The following is a 19,233-nucleotide window of genomic DNA, read 5'->3' on the forward strand; positions in this document are numbered from 1 at the left end:
GCTGGCTTGAATTTAAAAAGAGGAAGTAGTAAAAAAATGTTGACCGTTCTCACCTGGATGACAGAAGTAGAGAGACGAGGAAAAATATCCTTTTTGCTCTAAATATGTTGGGTTTCAAACAAGGCCTGGCTATCCAAATAGAAGAACATTTATAGTTATACCTTAAATAAGAGGTGCAACTTAAAACAATTGGCTGAACGATGTTTAGTACAGCAGTGTGTGAGAAAGAGGATGCAGGTGAGAAAGGTAAAGATTTAGGCTCAGTTAAATACAGTGAAAATAAATTGCTGAAAAAATGACAAGAATAAAAAGAACTAATAAATGCCCTTTTTTAGCTATTATATTTAATAGTCATAAAGTTACTGTCAAGTTGCTGTAAAAGTAAAGTCTCTAACATTAGAAACTCGGGTTTGTTTTTTTTTAAGACTGATTTATTTATTTGAGAAGGGGGGAGGGGCAGAAGGAGAGAGACTCTCAAGCTGACTCCCTGCTGAGTGCAGAGCCCAATGCTGGGCTCCGTCCCAGGACCCTGAGATCATGACCTGAGCTGAACCCAGGAGTCAGACTCTCAATCAGCTGAGCCACCCTGGTGCCCCTAGAATCTCAGTTCTTATACATTATTAATTCATTGTGAACCAGTGACAGACAGTTCAGAAACCACATTTTGCCTAGCCCTGTTCTAAAGGAGAACGGTGGGGGGGGGGGCGCCTGGGTGGCTCAGTCGTTAAGCGTCTGCCTTCGGCTCAGGGCGTGATCCCAGCGTTCTGGGATAGAGCCCCACATCAGGCTCCTCTGCTGGCAGCCTGCTTCTTCCTCTCCCACTCCCCCTGCTTGTGTTCCCTCTCTCACTGGCTGTCTCTGTCTCTGTCAAATAAATAAATAAGATCTGTAAGAAAAAAAATAAAATAAAGGAGAACAGGGTGGAAGATAAGATACAGTGTCTCAGAAGGCAAAGAAGAAGGGGGTTTCAAACAGGATGGGTGTTCACTGTCAGATGACAGCAGACTAAGAACATGATAAAGGAACATGAGTTAATTTGAAGAGAAAGAAGTAGACCCAAGTTGAAGGTGGATGAGTTGGTTATTCAGGAATAGATGGAGCAAACGTGACTTTACAAGTAGGTTTAGATAGAGGGTTGAAGTGTGAAGAGTTTCTATTGCATGTCCTTCCCCCAGGTGGACAACATGTCAGATTTTTAAAGACCAAAAGAAGGAATTGCTAAGATGGAATGGGAAAGAGGATAAGATATGTGGATAAGAGTTGTACAAAGAGAGGGTAGCCAAGGAAGAACGGCATTCCTCTGAGATCAGAGGTAGGGTCTAGACCTGAAATGTGGAGCAGAGGCAGAAGGGAGTAGGTTACCCTCTTCTAGGGGCGGTGGAAGTGCTAGTCCAAGTTGAAGAGCTCTGCGGAGAGTGGCTGGAGTTGATGAGGGGAATGAAAAAATCTGGAGTACTCACTGGGTCAGGTATTCCTATGAATCCACAGGGATTATAAAATGGTATTTTAGGTGACAGCATGAGCCCAGCTGCAAGTATCCACTGTTTGTTACCAGCCAGGTCAGAGAATACCATAGGTCTTTGGTGCAGGAGAAAGGTGAGCTCATGTGTTACCAGACAGTGAAAGCGTTGTGAAGGAGCTCAGACACCTGTTAGTGGTACCTTCCAGGAAGAGTCTGATTAGAAGATAAAGGGAATTCTCTCCACACATGGTAGGACAGCGCCGAGTATACAGTAAGTAGTGGGAGTAAATGAGGAAAAAGGACTAAGAAAGACAGGCATTAAGCTGGCGATACAAAATTGGAAGAGGAATCAGATTTGTGCTCAAGCATGAGCTGCTCTGAGATAAAGCAGACATGAGAAAGGAGCACTCTGTTAACAGCAGAGCGAGGAGATCTCTCTCAGTAGTTCCACAGGGATCCTTTCGTTTGCTCCGGAACCTGCAGTCTCTGCTCTGGCTGCTGGAGGGTGGTCTCAGCTTGCTGTTGCAGAGAAGCATTTGAGAACCCGCAGGGGGTGTTTCTTCCAGTTTCTCATTTCCGTGATTTATTTTGTGTGTCTTCCTTCTAGTTGATTCAGAAAGGCACCAAGTTAGTGTTGGAACAAGTTGTGACATCTATCGCATCAGTTGCAGATACTGCAGAGGAAAAATTTGTCCCCTACTATGATTTATTTATGCCATCACTAAAGCACATTGTCGAGAATGCAGTTCAGAAGGAACTCAGACTTCTCAGAGGAAAAACTATTGAGTGCATCAGCCTCATTGGTCTGGCCGTTGGGAAGGAAAAAGTAAGTGATTTTTCAAAGGTTGAATTTACTGTATATCGTTTGGCTGTGGAGGCATTGAGGGTACTAGAGGGCTTTTCCTTCTGATAAATGGTTTTCTGGATATTTGATTTTTTTCCATCATCGTACTGTCCTGTCATTCCTACTTTGTATATAAATTAATTTTATCAGCGTTAATACTAAGGGTTTTTTTTCTTAATTCAGTTATGCTCTTGAAACTTCCCCCTTTTCCTGCCTCACTCACAGTCTATCTCCTGGGAGGCCTGTGGAGTTCAAGATCCATATGTTTAGTTTCACCCATTTCAGCATGTACTTGGAAACATTCCACTTGATTGCTTGTTAATCCAGAAGCATCAGGTGTCCTAAGAGAGAACTCCTATATGCATACTGTTCTTCAGAAAATAATTAGCAAGGACTGTTTGCCAATGTATTCCCCCCACCCAGCATCTCAGAGTTGTCAAAGCTGATCCAAAGGAAGTTCTCTGTCACTGACCCCTCAGGATTCAATTCTCAGAACTATCAGCATTAGAACCTCTCTGGTGGGTTTCTCCAAAACCATCATCAGTATTAACTTATCTTATAAATCGTTTTCTGTGGGATACTGAGAACCTAACCAATAATTTATGTCCCATACTCACTGTATCTGGCTTTCAAACTGTCTTTGAAGCACTGCCTGTTTACACAGTGAAGATTGCCAGAACTACACAGAGTTAAATGAAAATCATACGGTTCTAGGGAGCAATCCAAAATTTTCTTTCTGGATTTGGATTATCTTTTTACTGCTGGAAATACATAAACCATAGACCCAAAGTTGATGTCATTAGAAATACCTTTATACTGCAGTTCACTCTGACCTTCAGTAGAGAATATATTTTTTCTAGAAAGAGCACTAAGTCTGTGCAATATATAGGTGAACATTTTTCAGTGTAACTTTTGTCTGAGGGGTCATGACCCATGTGGGAAATAGAATAGATTTTCTTTTGGAAAGTTTTGTCACTATATAAGAAACAAAATTGGGTGGCAATAAGCACCCCTCTGATCTGGTAGCCACAAGTAACACTGGTGTTGATTTTTCCCAAATATTTTCTTGTAGTTCATGCAGGATGCGTCCGATGTGATGCAGCTCTTACTAAAGACGCAGACAGACTTCAGTGATATGGAGGATGACGACCCTCAGGTAAAGCAGCCTCCGTCCGTGGAGGAGCTGTGGCTCTTGCGGGGTACTGTACTCAGGAAAGGAATTGAGTAAGAGGCTTCTTGAGATACCCCTGGTTTCAGAGACATTCTTCACTGGTTTTCCTTCCCTTCTCCTGCCACCTTTTTCTCAGCTGCCTCCTCTCCTCTGACGCTCAATTTTTGGTGCTCTTAGATCTCTGTCCTAGGCCGTCTTATCTCCTGAGCAGTGTCCTCTGTACTGTGGCTTCAGTTTTCCTTTGTATGCTGTGACTTCCAGGTCTTTCTCTGAGTTCAAAGTTCTTTTGTCCAACAACTTACTAGACATCTCCATTTGTATATCTCCCAGCCCTCTCAGTGCCACGTGACTTCCTTCCCCTGTCAGAAAAGAAATACAGAAACCTAACAGCCTTAGAACATGCTCTGCTTTTCTCTTTCTGCCTGTGAACAAACATTCGTTTCACTTAGGACCTGCCCCCCACTCAGCCTGACTAATCCCTGCTCATATTTCACATCTGGTGTTTAAGTCTCGATAGTGGGTCCTTATGACACTGTGTTGTAAGTTATAAGTGTGTATCATAATCCTAATAGTATTCACGATGCCTAACGTATAACAGGCACTCCATAAATAATTGCTGAATTACGTGTTGACTTTATACAGCCATGCTATAATTGTTTCCCATAAATTTAAAATGGGTTTTGTTTTGTTCTAGAGTAGGAGTGGGGGGTATTTGTGTGAACACACATGAGGTAGATACATTGGGGAGTAAAAAAAATCACTTTCTGGGTTACCAGGATGATGAATTAAAAACTGACATCTCCGTAGGAAATTTGCAGGTGGTTAAGACTACGTAAACACAGTAGTAGAAGAGGTGTCTTCAACAAACCCAGCCACTTAGAAAATTAAAACAGCTACGAGAAAGGGATGTTTTGTTTCTTGGATGTTAATAAATGTTTAATGAATGGAATTCTGGGCAGTAGGGATACAGTCAGATGAAACAGGTTCCTCCTACCTTCAAAAAATTAATGCCTAGGAGTTGGTATGGTTAAGAAGGTTTTATTTATGTGGTCCAGTTGCTATTAGAGAAAAACTGTATATTGCTTCTTGAAAGTAAGAAACAGTAAGACATGGTCCTGGTCTTTCTCTTGCCTCACCTGCTGTCTGTATCCGAGGGTAAATGTTCACAATGATTTTGTTGTTTCTGAATATTTTAAGTGTATGACCTTAGAAAATGTACTTACCTTTTAAAGAGGTATGAATATAAAATAAAACATTGTTTCTATGAAATAGGGAAATGGCTTTCTTTGTGATGTCTGTTTGCCCATTGTTTTAAAATCAATTTTAATTTTTCCCCCCAGATCTCTTACATGATCTCAGCATGGGCCAGAATGTGCAAAATTCTTGGAAAAGAATTTCAGCAGTACCTTCCAGTGGTTATGGGGCCTTTAATGAAGACCGCTTCGATTAAGCCTGAAGTAGCCCTTTTAGATAGTAGGTGTCTTCCTGAAGAGACATAGCAGTCGTGAAATTCTTCTCTGTAATTATTTTTAACATGAATTTGTTTTCTTCCGTTAATAGCCCAAGACATGGAGAATATGAGTGATGATGATGGTTGGGAGTTTGTGAACCTTGGGGATCAGCAAAGTTTTGGTATTAAAACTGCGGGACTGGAAGAAAAGTCTACTGCTTGTCAGATGCTGGTGAGTGTGTACACTGTTACCAGACTTCAGTTGACAACCTCACATATCTCATACATACACATTTCAGAGGAGTTCTTTTCATAGATGCTAAAGAAACTATTTTAAGGAGCAGGAGTATATTCTTTAAGATGTAGAAGTCTTCTAACGCAACATTTCTACTTCTGGATAAAGAAATCATGTAGGTGGGCACCTGGGTGGCTTAGTCAACTGAGCAGCCTACTCTTGATTTGGGCTCAAGTCATAATGTCAGGGCCCTGGGATCGAGCCCCACCTAGGGCTCTGTGCTCAAGTGGGGAGTCTACTTGAGGATGCCCCTCCCCTTACTCTCCCTCCCTCTCTTTCTAAAATAAATAAATCTTAAAAAAAATAAATAAATCATGTAGGTAAACTTCATTATCAGTGCTGTCTCTAACAACAACAAAAAAACAAGCAGCTTGAGTGCCTGTTACGAGGAAGATAATGTACCCTAGACCATTAGACAGCTAATACAAAGCTATGTGCGGGGAAGGACTTTTGTCTGTGTTGTGCTTAGTGTATAGTAGATAAGGTGGCCAAGGAATATTTTTTTGAATGAATGAACAGAAATGTGCTGATGATACTGAAAATAAAACTCTATGGTTTCACTTGTAAAAAATATATATGTATATATAAACATGGTAGGGACATCAAAATGTTTGCAATGATTATCTCTTATAGTATTATGGGGTCTTGTGTATAAGTTCTCTTTGAGTTGTTTTTCCCCTTTATGAGCATGTGTTATAAACAAGGACAATATATTTTTCTAAAAATATTTAAAACTATGGTTTTGGATTACAAATTTAGCAGATGAGTAAGCCTAAATAAAAGTTAATTGTTTACATTTTATCTTGTATTAATAAAGTACTGTTGTGTTCTCTAATTCATTTAAACTTAATTTCTTAAACTTACCATCAGTACTTACTATATTTTATAAATATTTATGTCTATAATTTATAAATATTTTGGATTTTTGTGGTATCAACTAGAGAGCAATTATAAATGTCACATCTCTAAAATTACCAAATCTTTTAATGTAGTGGAAGAAAATAAACAATTATTTTTAAAACAGCACTTTTAAGGTACCTGGGTGGCTTGGTCGTTTGGGAACCCAGCTCTTCCTTTCAGCTCAGGTCATGGTCTGGGGGTCCTGAGCTCGAGCTGCATCAGAGACTGCACTGGGCGTGGAGCCTGCTTGAGATATTCTCTCTCCCTCTCCACTTCCTCCCCCCACCCCCACCCCCGCAACTCCTGCTCATGGGTGCTCTCTCTCTGAAAATAAATAAGTAAACAAACAGCACTGTTTTTCTGTTTCACTGCCTAAATTATTTCTTTTTTAAGATTTATTTATTTGAAAATGGGTTAGGGAGAGAGAGAATACTCAAGCCAACCCCGCCTGAGCACAGAGCCCGATGTGGGGCTAGATCCCAAGATTCTGAGATCATGACCTGAGCTGAAACCAAGAGCTGGAAGCTCAACTGAATGAGCCACCCAGGCACCCCGAAGTGATTTTTTTTTTTTTTAAATACAAGGTAACATAAGCCTTTTTGCAGATTTACAACATAAGTGATATGCCCTTATCTTTTTATTTTATTTTATTTTATTTTATTTTATTTTATTTTATTTATTTTTATTTTTTTTAAAGATTTTATTTATTTATTTGACAGAGATAGACACAGCCAGTGAGAGAGGGAACACAAGCAGGGCGAGTGGGAGAGGAAGAAGCAGGCTCTTAGCAGAGGAGCCTGATGTGGGGCTCGATCCCATAATGCCGGTATCACGCCCTGAGCCGAAGGCAGACGCTTAACCGCTAAGCCACCCAGGCGCCCCGCCCTTATCTTTTTAATATTTTTCCTTAATTGATATATTTTGTTTGAAGTTTCTCAGAGTGCTGAAACTTTTGCAAAATTCTCCCATCCACAAGAATTAAAACGACAGTGTATACTGCAGTCATGCCATGGCCCTTTCCCATTTTACAGTTCTTTTTACGTTTATATTTGTGTTTCCCAAACACCTTTCACAGTCCTACATGGAGCTTTTTTTTTTCCTTAAGATTTTTTAATTTTTTTATTTGAGAGAGAGAGAGCAAGCAGGGTGAGGGACAGAGGGGCTCTCAAGGAAACTCCACGCTGAGCACAAAACCTGACACAGGGCCTGATCTCACGACCCTGAGATCATGACCTGAGCCGAAATCATACATGGGATGCTTAATGAACTGAGCCACCCAGGCAACCGCCCACATGCAGCTTTAAATGTATTTCTAGTCAGGATACAGCATTATGTGGTCCTTACGGTTCTGCTATTTGTTAATAAATATTAATACCTAAAAACTAACATGGATCTTGATGTCTTTTCCAATATTTTGTTTTCAGGTTTGCTATGCTAAAGAGTTGAAGGAAGGATTTGTGGAATATACCGAACAGGTTGTCAAACTGATGGTCCCTCTACTGAAATTTTATTTCCACGATGATATCCTACAACTTTGGAATGCAAAACATTTCCAGAATTAGTTAAATTGTAGCTTATTCAGGTATTAGACTTTGTGTTAGCTGAAGCCTCTGCATCACCATTACTGTTTGCACTATAGATAAACTTCATTTTTTGCACGTGCTTTAGTTTCATGGTTTTTGCTTGTGCCAAAAACATGAAAAAGAAAATGTTACCTAACTTCTAGTTGACAGCTTTTTTATGAACCTCTGAAGGATTTTAAGCATTCATATTTTATTACCAAATGTTTGCAGTTGTATATGATCGCTGCTTTTCTCAAATATCTTTTGGTGATGTTAAGAAACTAAGACCTTTCTTAATAGATTAGAGACCCACTCATAATTTTTGTGGTTCTACATTGGGGAGAAACATTTCTTGATAAACCTGGATGTTAAATGTTTTCTTCTCAACATAGTAATAGTAATTAATACATATAGAAACCTTTTTATGCCTTTACACACGCACGCACGCACGCACACACAATTTCACAGATGGATGTTTAAAAAAGGATGGCCCAACAGTGTTTGAGTCCAGACCCAAACCAAGATCGGCCTGACTCCAGAGCCCCTTTGTTGTTCTTCCTGCAGTATCCTTTACAGAAGGATGCCCAACAGGAACTTACCATGATGCCAGAGGACAAGGAAGTCTTTTTACGAGGAAGTCTCAGGACCTTATTTTACAAATGATATTAGATAGGGAAGGACAACTTGATCTTCAATGAAAATTGAAAAGGCTCTGACAGGAGGAGATCCTCATTAGTTTTCCCAGGAGGATAATAGCTTTGGTTGCATTTATTAGAAACATACATTGCCTGAAGTTTTGGTATAGGAACATCTCAAGATAAGCTCTAAGGATCCCAGATCCTTTCACATTTGAGACTCATTGCTGCTGTATTGTAAGTGACAGAAAAGACAGGAGAGAAGTCACATGGATAGGGAGATGCCTGTTTTTGTACGCATGTTCTACTTATACAAGCTCCTGGGTAGCAGTCTGGCCTAAACAGAGGTTACCTGGCAGTCAGTGAGCACTTTAACGTTTGCATGAGCAAAGCGATAGAATGATCTTTTGAGGATAGCAATTACACTAAATGTATCTGAGAATAATGGTTACGTTTACTTAACAATAAAACGTGTTCGAGTGGCAGCAGCAGAATCCATGCCTCTTCTCCTGGAATGTGCGAGAGTTCGTGGTCCTGAGTATCTTACACAGATGTGGCATTTTATGTGTGATGCTCTAATCAAGGCCATTGGCACAGAACCAGATTCAGATGTCCTCTCAGAAATAATGCATTCTTTTGCAAAGGTAAGTATTTTTCTCTTAAAAATATGTATAAGGTTGTGTGTTCCTTTATTAGTCTTGCTAAATAAATAAAATTCAGTCTTTTTGTGTTATAACAGATGATTTTCTTATTTACTGGAAATGTTTAATTCTTTTTTAGTTTAACATTTTGGTGTTGTCATTCTTTTTGTTTTGTTTGTTTTTTTCAAAGCAGCTGCTCTCGTAGTCCAGTCTTGATTAGTTTCCACCATCATTTACCTAATAATCCAGCTGCAGAATCTTGGCTCATTTCCAGCCCACCCCTAGTTTGTCCTATTCTCTCCTATATCCCTCTGCTTTTCACATCGCCTATGTCTTCTTTCTGCTGAGATAGCCTTCCTTGGTCTGTTCCAGAAGTCAGTCTCCCTTTTCTCCCTCTCAGTTCATTCTCCTTTTCTCAAGCATGAACTTGCTTGTTACTTGTCACTCCTCTTCCCATATTCTTGTTCAGCTCCTGGCCTGCTCCACAGTTCGTTTTAAAAGTTCTTTCTCACCTTTATTTGTCCCCATTTACACTCCTGCAGTTTTAATTTTCTTCTCTTTTTCCAAAGAATGCATGCTGCTGGAGCTTTGCAGATATCATCCTCCCACCCCCCAGCTATAGTGCCCATCCTCCCCCCCGCCCCCAGCTATAGTGCCCGCCAGCACACACTTGCCCTTTTTCCAGCTGGGTCTATATGGAGTCTGTGTGGGTGACTGAGCTCCCTGGAAGCTGGGTGCTCTGCTCCATCTTTAAGACCTCAGCACCTAGCAGTAATCCCTGGCATTTAAGACATGTTCAGGATGTTTCATATAAAAATATTGTTATTCTTCGAAGTACTGTCTTTGTAACACACACACACACACACACACCCCCAAGCGTTATCTACTCAGTCATTAGTCATCCAGGGTATCGGCTTAGTGAATTTTTCCTCATGCTTCCACGTGATTCTTAATGGAATTTAACTTTAGACTCTAGAACCCTTAAATCCCGTGGCTTGTTTTCTTTCCTCAATTTCTTTGTAGTGCATTGAAGTCATGGGAGATGGATGCCTTAATAATGAACATTTTGAAGAATTGGGAGGAATTTTGAAAGCTAAACTCGAAGAACATTTTAAAAATCAAGAATTGCGGCAAGGTAAGTTTTTCACACTTTTATTTCTGAATGTAATCCGTGACCATTTTGGCAACATTTAAAAAGACATTTATTTGGGTGTGTTTTAGTTAAAAGACAAGATGAAGACTATGATGAGCAGGTGGAAGAGTCACTACAAGATGAGGTAAATTATTCCCTTCAGAACTTCACTTATGTGATCATTTGCATCCGCTTAAGTTTCTAATTCATCTGACTTGTCATTCTGATGGTAATTATCAGTAATTTGTAGCGGAAGAATCTGACATGTGTTGCATTTACTAATTTAGAGAATAAGTAATTGAAATTAGCTGATTTGTGGTTTGGATGCTGTGTGAGAGTTCTTGTTGCAGTACCTCACACATAACAGTGCTTATAAGTTCACCTGGTGTTCCTTTTACATACTCCTCTGAACAGCTTTTTATTTGGTGCTTTCAGCATTTTAAAAATAAGGGAACTCAAATTCAGGCGTTGAATGACTCTCTAATGTCACACACTGTTGGCAATCCGGGGCTTAAGGCCAGATCTTTTTGTAACATGAGCTGTTTTTTTCCCGGACCACAGAATAATACAGATTTCCTTATAAATAATACACAGAGTGGTTGATGTAAGTCTTCTCTGCTTTGTTACTCTGTTCTCTCCTTATCAAATCACTTGATGCCATGAAATCTGTTTCCAGTCTGTGTTCAGGGCCAGAGTGTGGCATGTAGCCATCCTGGTGGACCCAGGTCAGCCCCTTTCTGTGCAGGGTGCTCACATGCTGACAGACACAGATTGTGAGTAACTGACCCCACGTCTCCACCAGTCTGCTCCAAGCTGAGAAGCATTCTTGCAGAAAACAAAAAAATAGTACTAAATTAAAAAGACTTCTGTTTCAGAACTTCGAAATTTAAGTACGTTTCAAGAAAAGTCTCTGAAATAAGTACAGTACTTGCTCACACCTTTATCTTTCTGTAGGCAGATCGGAGACCCCACCCCCAATCATCGAGGTAACCACAGTCTCCGGATTCTTACTGTGCCCTTAAGAAAATAATGAGAAATTTAATTTTTTACATTTCTTAGATTTTTTTAAATAAATTTAACTGTTGGTCATAGTGGAGATACTTTTTTAATACATATGGGTGTTGTGTGTGTTTTTTGTTTTTGTTTTTAGGATGATAATGATGTTTATATTCTGACCAAAGTGTCAGACATTTTACACTCAATATTCAGTAGCTACAAGGAAAAGGTGTTACCATGGTTTGAACAGCTGCTTCCATTAATTGTCAACCTAATTGTAAGTGTTGCCTCTCTTTGGCAGTTATTTTAGGTAGTTGCCTGGAATGTTTTCAGTGCAGCACTTGAAAACATACTTTCAGATTAAAATGGATCTTAGAAATCACAAAGAGCTTCCAGAGTCCATCTTTAATTTTATCGAGTTTATTGCATTGCCCTTGATATTTTCTCATTTAATATATGCTTAAGGTTTGCTAATTAGGTTTTCCATAGTTCAGTGAAATTACAGTGCGTTCCAGAGACCTACAAATGACTTTTCATTATTTGAGGTTATGTGTGCCCTGCTAAATTAACAAAATGATTACTTTTTTTGGTGGACCCTAGAGGATTCAGTTAAAATCCTTGTTACGTACAACCAGCAATCATACATTGTGGATGATGGCCTTATGTATTCAGTTTTTAAAATACAATGAAAAGCAATCAATAGAAGTTCGTCCTGCTTTGGCATTTAATTTTGCATTGTATTTAGTAGTGCACCACATTTTTTAAAAAGTTCAGGCACATGCGACTTAACCTGTTGAGTGGATCTATAAAGTTAAAACCTGTTCCTTTTCTTGTTGTTTTTTAAAGATCGTTATGTTTTTTATGAGGCAAATGTACTTATGTTGCTGCTGCTGCTGGTTCTTCCCAATATATGATAATATCAGGTTGTGGGATTCTGTAGAAAATCATACAAAGTCTTAATTTTAAACTTGTCTTTCATTAAATCTCTGTTGTAAGTTGAGGATTGTCATTCACAAGAAGTGATTACTACTGTGTTGTTTTTCATTGCCTGTATCGGGAATACCCATGTAAGCTGATAGTCTGTAGTGAATTTTTTTTTTTTTTTACATTCTTTATGTACTCCAGTATTCGAAGCTTAAAAGATTCTCTCTTTTATAGTGTCCACATAGACCGTGGCCAGACAGACAGTGGGGATTGTGCATCTTTGATGATGTCATAGAACACTGTAGTCCAGCCTCATTTAAATATGCAGAATATTTCTTAAGGCCAATGCTCCAATATGTATGTGACAACAGCCCAGAAGTCAGGCAAGCAGCTGCATATGGCTTGGGAGTCATGGCACAGTATGGTGGAGATAACTATCGTCCTTTTTGTACAGGTACTCCATTTCTTTGGTTCCAGGCATTCCTTTTATCGCTTCCTTGTTCTCTTTTCCATGTCCCCAAACTCCCAAACATCATATAGCTATTTTTGCTGTATTCTCCTTCCCTTTCTCAAACATCTCACCTATAGCGCATACAAATTGACCTCTTTATCCTCCTAGAAATGGAAATGAAGTCTCAGTGGAATCTGAGCCTCCCACCCCATCCTCCAGAGTATAGTTGATTTCGGGTTTGGGGGTTATATCCTAGCTGCAGCAGGGGACTTTTTATGTTTGGAGACTCTGTTTGAGAGAGAGAGAGCATACAGGAGCCAGGGGGAGGGGCGGAAGGTGAGCAGGGGGAGGGGCGGAAGGCGAGGGAGAGGCAGATTTTTCAAACATACTGGGGTCCCTGTAGGGTTAGCCCGGGAATACAGCTGCAGGTTTTTCAAAGCTGAAATACCCTGAGGCAGTTGGGAGTATAAATCAGGAGGCTTCCGACCTCCTGGGGTCTCCGTCAGTAGAGGGAGTGCTTGTGCTCTTGGCCACGTTGGGGCATCCTGCCTTTCCTTACTAGGTCTGGTCCTGCAGCCAATAAGACAACATAAGCCTTACACCTAATTCTTTACTGTAATTGGTAACTAGGCCAAAGATAAAAAAGAAATATTGGCATGAAAATGTGAGGTTTTAACTGACCTCCTTGCAATTGCCTATTTTAGAAGCACTTCCACTGCTGGTAAGAGTCATTCAGTCAGCCGATTCTAAGACCAAAGAAAATGTCAATGCTACAGAGAACTGCATCTCAGCAGTAGGGAAAATTATGAAGTTCAAGCCTGACTGTGTGAACGTTGAAGAAGTCCTGCCACACTGGTTGTCTTGGCTTCCACTACATGAAGATAAAGAAGAAGCTGTTCAGACTTTCAATTATCTGTGTGACTTGATTGAAAGGTAAGAAAAAGGACAAATAGACCTTATTTTCTTCTTTTTATGCAAAACAGTGTTTCCTGTGCACAGCCCTCAGATGTATAGGTTTCTAATAACATTGTCTTTATAAATCATGTTAAACCATATCACAGTTAACACTGCCTTGCAATTAGATCTAATTTTGGCTTACTCTTTATGGAATTAAATTCAGCAGTTGAGGCATTGTAGAACATAATGTTTTAAGAAGGTTCCCTTTTAATATTGTCACCCACGCCATTTATCTTTTTTGTTTACTTGGCTTTAGGTTTTTCTTTTCTTTTTTTTTTTTTTTTTTAAAGATTTTTATTTATTATTCGACAGAGATAGAGACAGCCAGCGAGAGAGGGAACACAAGCAGGGGTGCGGGAGAGGAAGAAAGGCTCCTAGCGTAGGAGCCTGACGTGGGGCTCGATCCCATAACGCCGGGATCACGCCCTGAGCCGAAGGCGGACGCTTAACCGCGGTGCCACCCCAGGCGCCCCTTTTCTTTTTTTTTTTTTAAGATTTTTATTTATTTATTTGACAGAGAGCACAACAGGGGGAGCAGCAGGCAGAGAGAGAGGGAGAAGCAGGCTCCCCGCTGAGCAAGGAGCCAGATGTGGGACTTGATCCCAGAACCCTGGGATCATAACCTGAGCCAGAGGCAGACAGCACCCAGGCGCCCCACTTTCGTTTTTTTTTTTAAATTTCAGCTTTACTGAGGTGTAATTGACATCCCTTCTCAGCAGAATGAGATTGAATGTTAGTAGTGCCATTATTTGACCCTCTAAAATTCTGGTGGTTTTTCTTTGGATTCAAGAATCAATGGTATAAGGAAAGTATTCCAGACAGATAATCAAGATCTGGCCCTGGGCTCTGGGCATTATTAATGCTATTTTGTGTCCATGAGTATATCTAAGAATTGCAACAACCTGGAAGCTATAGCAGCTATCACATCCAAGGCATGTTCTTTGATGTCTGTTTTTCTGAGTCCAAGTTCTGAATATTAATCAGATCTAGGCTTTGCTGCTATTAATTACTGCTTTTATTCATGAATAACTCTAAGGCCTACAACCACTCCTTTCCTGGAGTTTGTAGAAATAGGTCAGTAGGTGTATTCCTTCATGCCTGTTTAAGTTCAGGTTCACACAGATGTTGTGTTTGAGTGTTCCCACGGAGAACTATCATTAAGGGATGTGATAGGCATCCTGGAGACTATATACTCCTTATCTGCCACCCTTCTCCATCGTGACGTTTGATCATCTCCTTTGGAAATGACTATACTGAAAGTCTCTTAAGGAAAGACTAGAATTCTAGTTAAATTCACTATTGTTTCTTTCCATTAAACTTGCGTAAAGTTTTTTCCCAGCTTACTCTTGAAATGCCCTGAAAGCCTTTTGAACTTCAAATTTATTTGGAAACCATTTTGCCTTAAAAAAATAAAATTGGTGTTAAACTCTTATTCTTAGTAGTAGTTCTTTTTTTTTTTTTCTTTAAATAAGTCACAAATTATAAAGCACTTAGAACATTCTATTCCTTGGCCCTTAAAACAAACCTGAGAGATGAGCCAAGTATTTTTGCTAATTTACATGGGAAGACACTGAAGAGCTAATAAATAAAATTAGCTGGTTTTCCTCCCACTGAATTTGATTTTAGTGAATGCATAATTATAAAGACCCTGTAACAAAATTCCGTGTTGGAGGAAAGATGTAGGAAAGTGTGAGTACTTGAGTGATTTCTTCTTATAATTCTCATTTATAATGGCTTTCTTCTTTTTGGTCAGTAATCACCCCATCGTTCTTGGCCCAAACAATACCAATCTGCCCAAAATATTCAGTATAATTGCAGAAGGAGAAATGCATGAGGCAATTAAACATGAAGATCCCTGTGCCAAACGTCTGGCTAATGTAGTTCGTCAAGTCCAGGTAAGCTGTTCTGCTTAAATTGGGGAAGGAAATAAAATAGTTTTGGGGGAGGTGCTTTGTTTTTGTTCTTTCTTTTTTTCCATCAGAAGAAAGAAATAGATACCCAGTTTCATTTTTATATTTTCTTGTCTCCAAGCCTCAGATTACTTATTATGTAATCTGTTAATATGTTCTCATTTTTTAATTAGTGCTAAAACATTTGTCCTAAACTTGAGACATTTTGAGCCTTCCAGTTGGTGCTTAGCACATACTCATGTAGTTTTGGGGTTTTTTTGCATTGTCTGAAGAAAAAAAAGTTGAGATTTTAATAGTAAATAAGCTGTCAGCCACCAAAGTTTTTCTAAATGATTTGCGCTCCCTGAATTCTTACGTGTTGCTTACTTGACTGTGTCCTCTACCCGGGACAGCTTTATCAGGTCAGACTGAATGAAGAAAACTTAGTGTAAATGAACTTTAAAGATATGAACAGATTTCTTGCTTTTATAATGATACTCATGAAACTAGTCTACCTCAAAAGAAAGCATTTGGTATTATTAGAGTCTACCTAATGATGATTAGTAAAATACTTCCAAATGACTGTTTCCTGAGTCTAAATCTGTGAAACTGTTTTTTCCTAGACTTCTGGAGGACTGTGGACCGAGTGCATAGCACAGCTCAGTCCCGAGCAGCAGGCAGCCATACAGGAGCTCCTGAACTCTGCTTGAAGGGCCTTAATAGCACCACCAGAAAACTAACTCCAAATAAACGTTTACCCTTTTGTTTAGGTTTCTTTGTTTTGTTTTTGAGCAAAAGAGAACGGTAGAGTTGTGTTGTGTAGGCCATCTGCAAAGCCACAACAGCGGGAAGAGAAGCACTGGGTTTCAGAGTGGTGTTTGAAAGGATTCTCTGGTACCACTGAAGAGGTTCCCCGTAAGCCCTACAGTAGCACTGAAGAGTATTTTTCTATTGGTATAAGCCACCCACGTGAAGGTGAAAGGGAAGTGAAATTAAGTTTTCTCATTAGATGTAAGGAAATTTCAGACAAAACAGCTTTAAGATCAGTTATTCAGCGTAGATGTGTGTTAAAGCAATTTGCTATACACCTAGTATTGATTTTATTAATTGGAGTGTGAGTCTTTTTGTAGGGTAGAAAGAAGCCTTCTACCCAACAAAGTAATAGATCTAAAAATTGAAAAAAGAAAAAAAAAGCTGAAGACAAAAACAAGCATGAAGATGTCATATTTGATGTCACTTTCGGTTTTTTCCCAAAAGGCTTATGCAGTGACTCAACTTGGAAAGCTTTTCAGCTTCCAGCCCTTGAATGTGAAGTGTCGTTGGCATGTCTGGCAGTAGTCTCTCATTCACTCCTCAATAAACAACATTGAAATACAAAAGAAGTTTGTGTAAAAATTCAGTACTGTCTGGCTTTGATTCATTTAATGTTTTTAATATAAGAATAAGCTAATATTTTTTTAGAATAGTAACTATGGCTTTGAATGTTTTCTTTTCCCCTAATATTTTCCTTGTGCAGTTTGAACTTTTAAAGCATCTTGTTTTTACCATCTTCCACTTTAAGTTATATACCTATTCCTTCACAATTGATATCCTTTTAAGGTTTGCAAATTTCAACCAATAATTTTTTTAAATTAGGGTTGTTCTGGTAAATAAAAAAAAAGATTTGGCTTAGTATTTCCACTGCAAATTGTAATTGATACGAAGCCACACACAACTTTCAAACTTTTAATTTTATGATAAATATTATGCCTAAAATTATTTACTGGTAAATTCAGTAAAATGTGTGAATTTTTTTCTCTGTGTGTTAACCTCATACCAGTAAATGACTTGCTGTTGTTTCTTTACATAATTTTTCTAAGGGATCTTAATAGATTTCTGTTGAAACTTCAGTGTTAACATTTTTATAGTTTGTACTAAATTTAACCGTGATTAAAAAAATGAATTTTATGCATAGATCAGAATTTAAAATTAAAGATTTTTTCTTTAAGTGATTTGCATTATTTATTAAATCTGAAATGGATTAGAAAGAATGAATTATCTTAAGACGGTTCACTTGGTAGCAAATACCCTTCAAATATATTTTCAGTTCTCAGCACATTATTAGCCCCGAAGCTTCACTATCTGGCAGAACAACATTGAATGACTTACCCAGCACAGGCATCGCTTTCAGTGGGCACTTGCACAACGTTTTATAATGTGTGGGGAGCAATGTTTAGAGCTCCTTTGTACCCTGTGTTCCTGTTGGAGTAAAACGTCTCAAGACCACTCCTTTGTGCTTTCTTACATAGAATATAGTTTGAAAAGCCAGTTCATGTACTGATGCCAGTCGCAGATTTGCTTTTGTTTTTAATTTAAATTATTACTACACTTGAAAGAAAACATGTTAGAAATGTGGCACATGTGCCACACGTTGAGATGGACATGTGGTCTGAGGATGGCTGCATGTCTGTGGAGAATCTAGTGTCTGCGGAGCTCTGTTCAAAGCACTTCCAGGTACGACTCTCGTAGCTCTGGTTTAAACATTAATGGGAAAGTCATAAGATGGACGAGTGAAGAGTCAGTAAGATCCCTGAAGGAAGTAAAGGGATGCAAGTCCATTTTTCTGGATAGACGTAGAGAAACAGACATGTCATTGAAATTGAATGGAATTCATCAGGGAAGGTTGGTATCAAAGGCTGTTAATGTGACGTGATCCTGAAATCCAGGACTCCGAGCTAATTGTAATATGTATGTTCATGAACTGACAATTCTTTGGAATTCTCTGGAGAAACATTTTTAATACCTCATTTTGTCTAGACAAGATGAAAATTCCTGTTTTTTTTCCTTTTGTACTAAATTTAGTTGCCTAGTGTCCTTGTGTATCAGCCAGTAATGATATATTTATGAATTCAAGCTATTTCTGGAAGGAAATAATGTGTGTGGCTCTTACAGTTTCTGGGTATTTTGTAACAAAAGATTAAGTTACATGCACAAGTGTTAGAAATTTGTAGCAGAACTCATTTGGAGTATTTTTTTAATGCTGTAAATTTAAAGAAAAGTAAATTGTCTTAAAGCTAATTTGACACTTCTGTAATGGGAAGGCAACTTCATCATGACTCTGGAGTTGTAGTTTGACTAACAGAACCATCACTAAATACTAGCAAATAAACATTCTCGATGCGCCGAGTCTCATAATAAGGGAAATGCATATTTATAGTGGTGGGAGCATTATAGTTTATGATCTAATCTTGAATGATTTCCTATTTGGAATTTTTAAGCAGTTTGAAAGACGAAGGGGCTAGCTAAATGTTTTACTTAGTATGGCTTCATTCTGCCTATGAATATATCAAACAATTTTTTGGTTTTCATCTTGTTCCATAGAAATCACTTTGCTCTTCGTATCCCTCTTTGCCTCAAAGGAGTGATGGCCAAAACCTGCCATCTTTCATTTCCTTCGTTCCAAAAGTTATTAAGTACCACTGTTTAAGAAGAGAGTGAATTACCTGCAAGGGGTAGGCTTGGATTTTTATTTCCAACATTTCAACTTCCGAAGCACGGGCAGGGGTAACTCTAAGACCATCCTGGACTAGACTGCCCCCCCTCCTTTTACACAGCCCTATAATCCTAACAGTCCTTAACTAGATAATATTTGACCTTGTTGTACATATTACTTCTATTTATTTGAATATAACACTGAAGATAAACTATAGCTCAATTGTTACTTTATAAAAAATCCAAAAGCAGTGCAATGTGAATGGTTTTTATGCAAAAAGGCACACAAAAAATTTTCTTTAAAGATTTGATTAGAGTGCCAGTGAGAGCACAAGCGGGGAGCAGCAGGCAGAGGGAGAAGGGAGGAGACTCCCTGCTATTAAAGGGTCAGAAAAGATATTTTAAGAAAAACAATATGTAAATTTTTAGTGTTCTTGAATTGGGTCTCAAGAG

At 38.8% G+C, this 19,233-nt stretch overlaps 1 protein-coding gene across 2 annotated transcripts in view; it reads left to right on the plus strand.

Annotated features, from left to right (window-relative positions):
- The window catches only part of IPO5 (importin 5), a 35,843-nt gene extending 19,155 nt beyond the window's left edge, over positions 1–16,688 (plus strand). The window contains exons 13-25 of one of the 2 annotated variants that reach the window (XM_011219256.3): positions 2,070–2,288; positions 3,379–3,462; positions 4,818–4,950; positions 5,038–5,159; positions 7,547–7,643; positions 8,791–8,963; positions 9,984–10,095; positions 10,182–10,237; positions 11,243–11,365; positions 12,247–12,466; positions 13,168–13,396; positions 15,174–15,315; positions 15,933–16,688. In XM_011219256.3, the coding sequence (XP_011217558.1) occupies positions 2,070–2,288; positions 3,379–3,462; positions 4,818–4,950; positions 5,038–5,159; positions 7,547–7,643; positions 8,791–8,963; positions 9,984–10,095; positions 10,182–10,237; positions 11,243–11,365; positions 12,247–12,466; positions 13,168–13,396; positions 15,174–15,315; positions 15,933–16,019 (1,797 nt within the window). In that variant the 3' untranslated portion in view covers positions 16,020–16,688. The remainder of the gene's footprint in view (positions 1–2,069; positions 2,289–3,378; positions 3,463–4,817; positions 4,951–5,037; positions 5,160–7,546; positions 7,644–8,790; positions 8,964–9,983; positions 10,096–10,181; positions 10,238–11,242; positions 11,366–12,246; positions 12,467–13,167; positions 13,397–15,173; positions 15,316–15,932) is intronic. The other variant, XM_034665394.1, reaches the window with a different exon arrangement.
- The last annotated feature ends 2,545 nt before the right edge of the window (positions 16,689–19,233 follow it).

The sequence above is a fragment of the Ailuropoda melanoleuca genome, chromosome 7 (assembly GCF_002007445.2).
Source record: "Ailuropoda melanoleuca isolate Jingjing chromosome 7, ASM200744v2, whole genome shotgun sequence".
NCBI classification, from domain to species: Eukaryota; Metazoa; Chordata; class Mammalia; order Carnivora; family Ursidae; genus Ailuropoda; species Ailuropoda melanoleuca.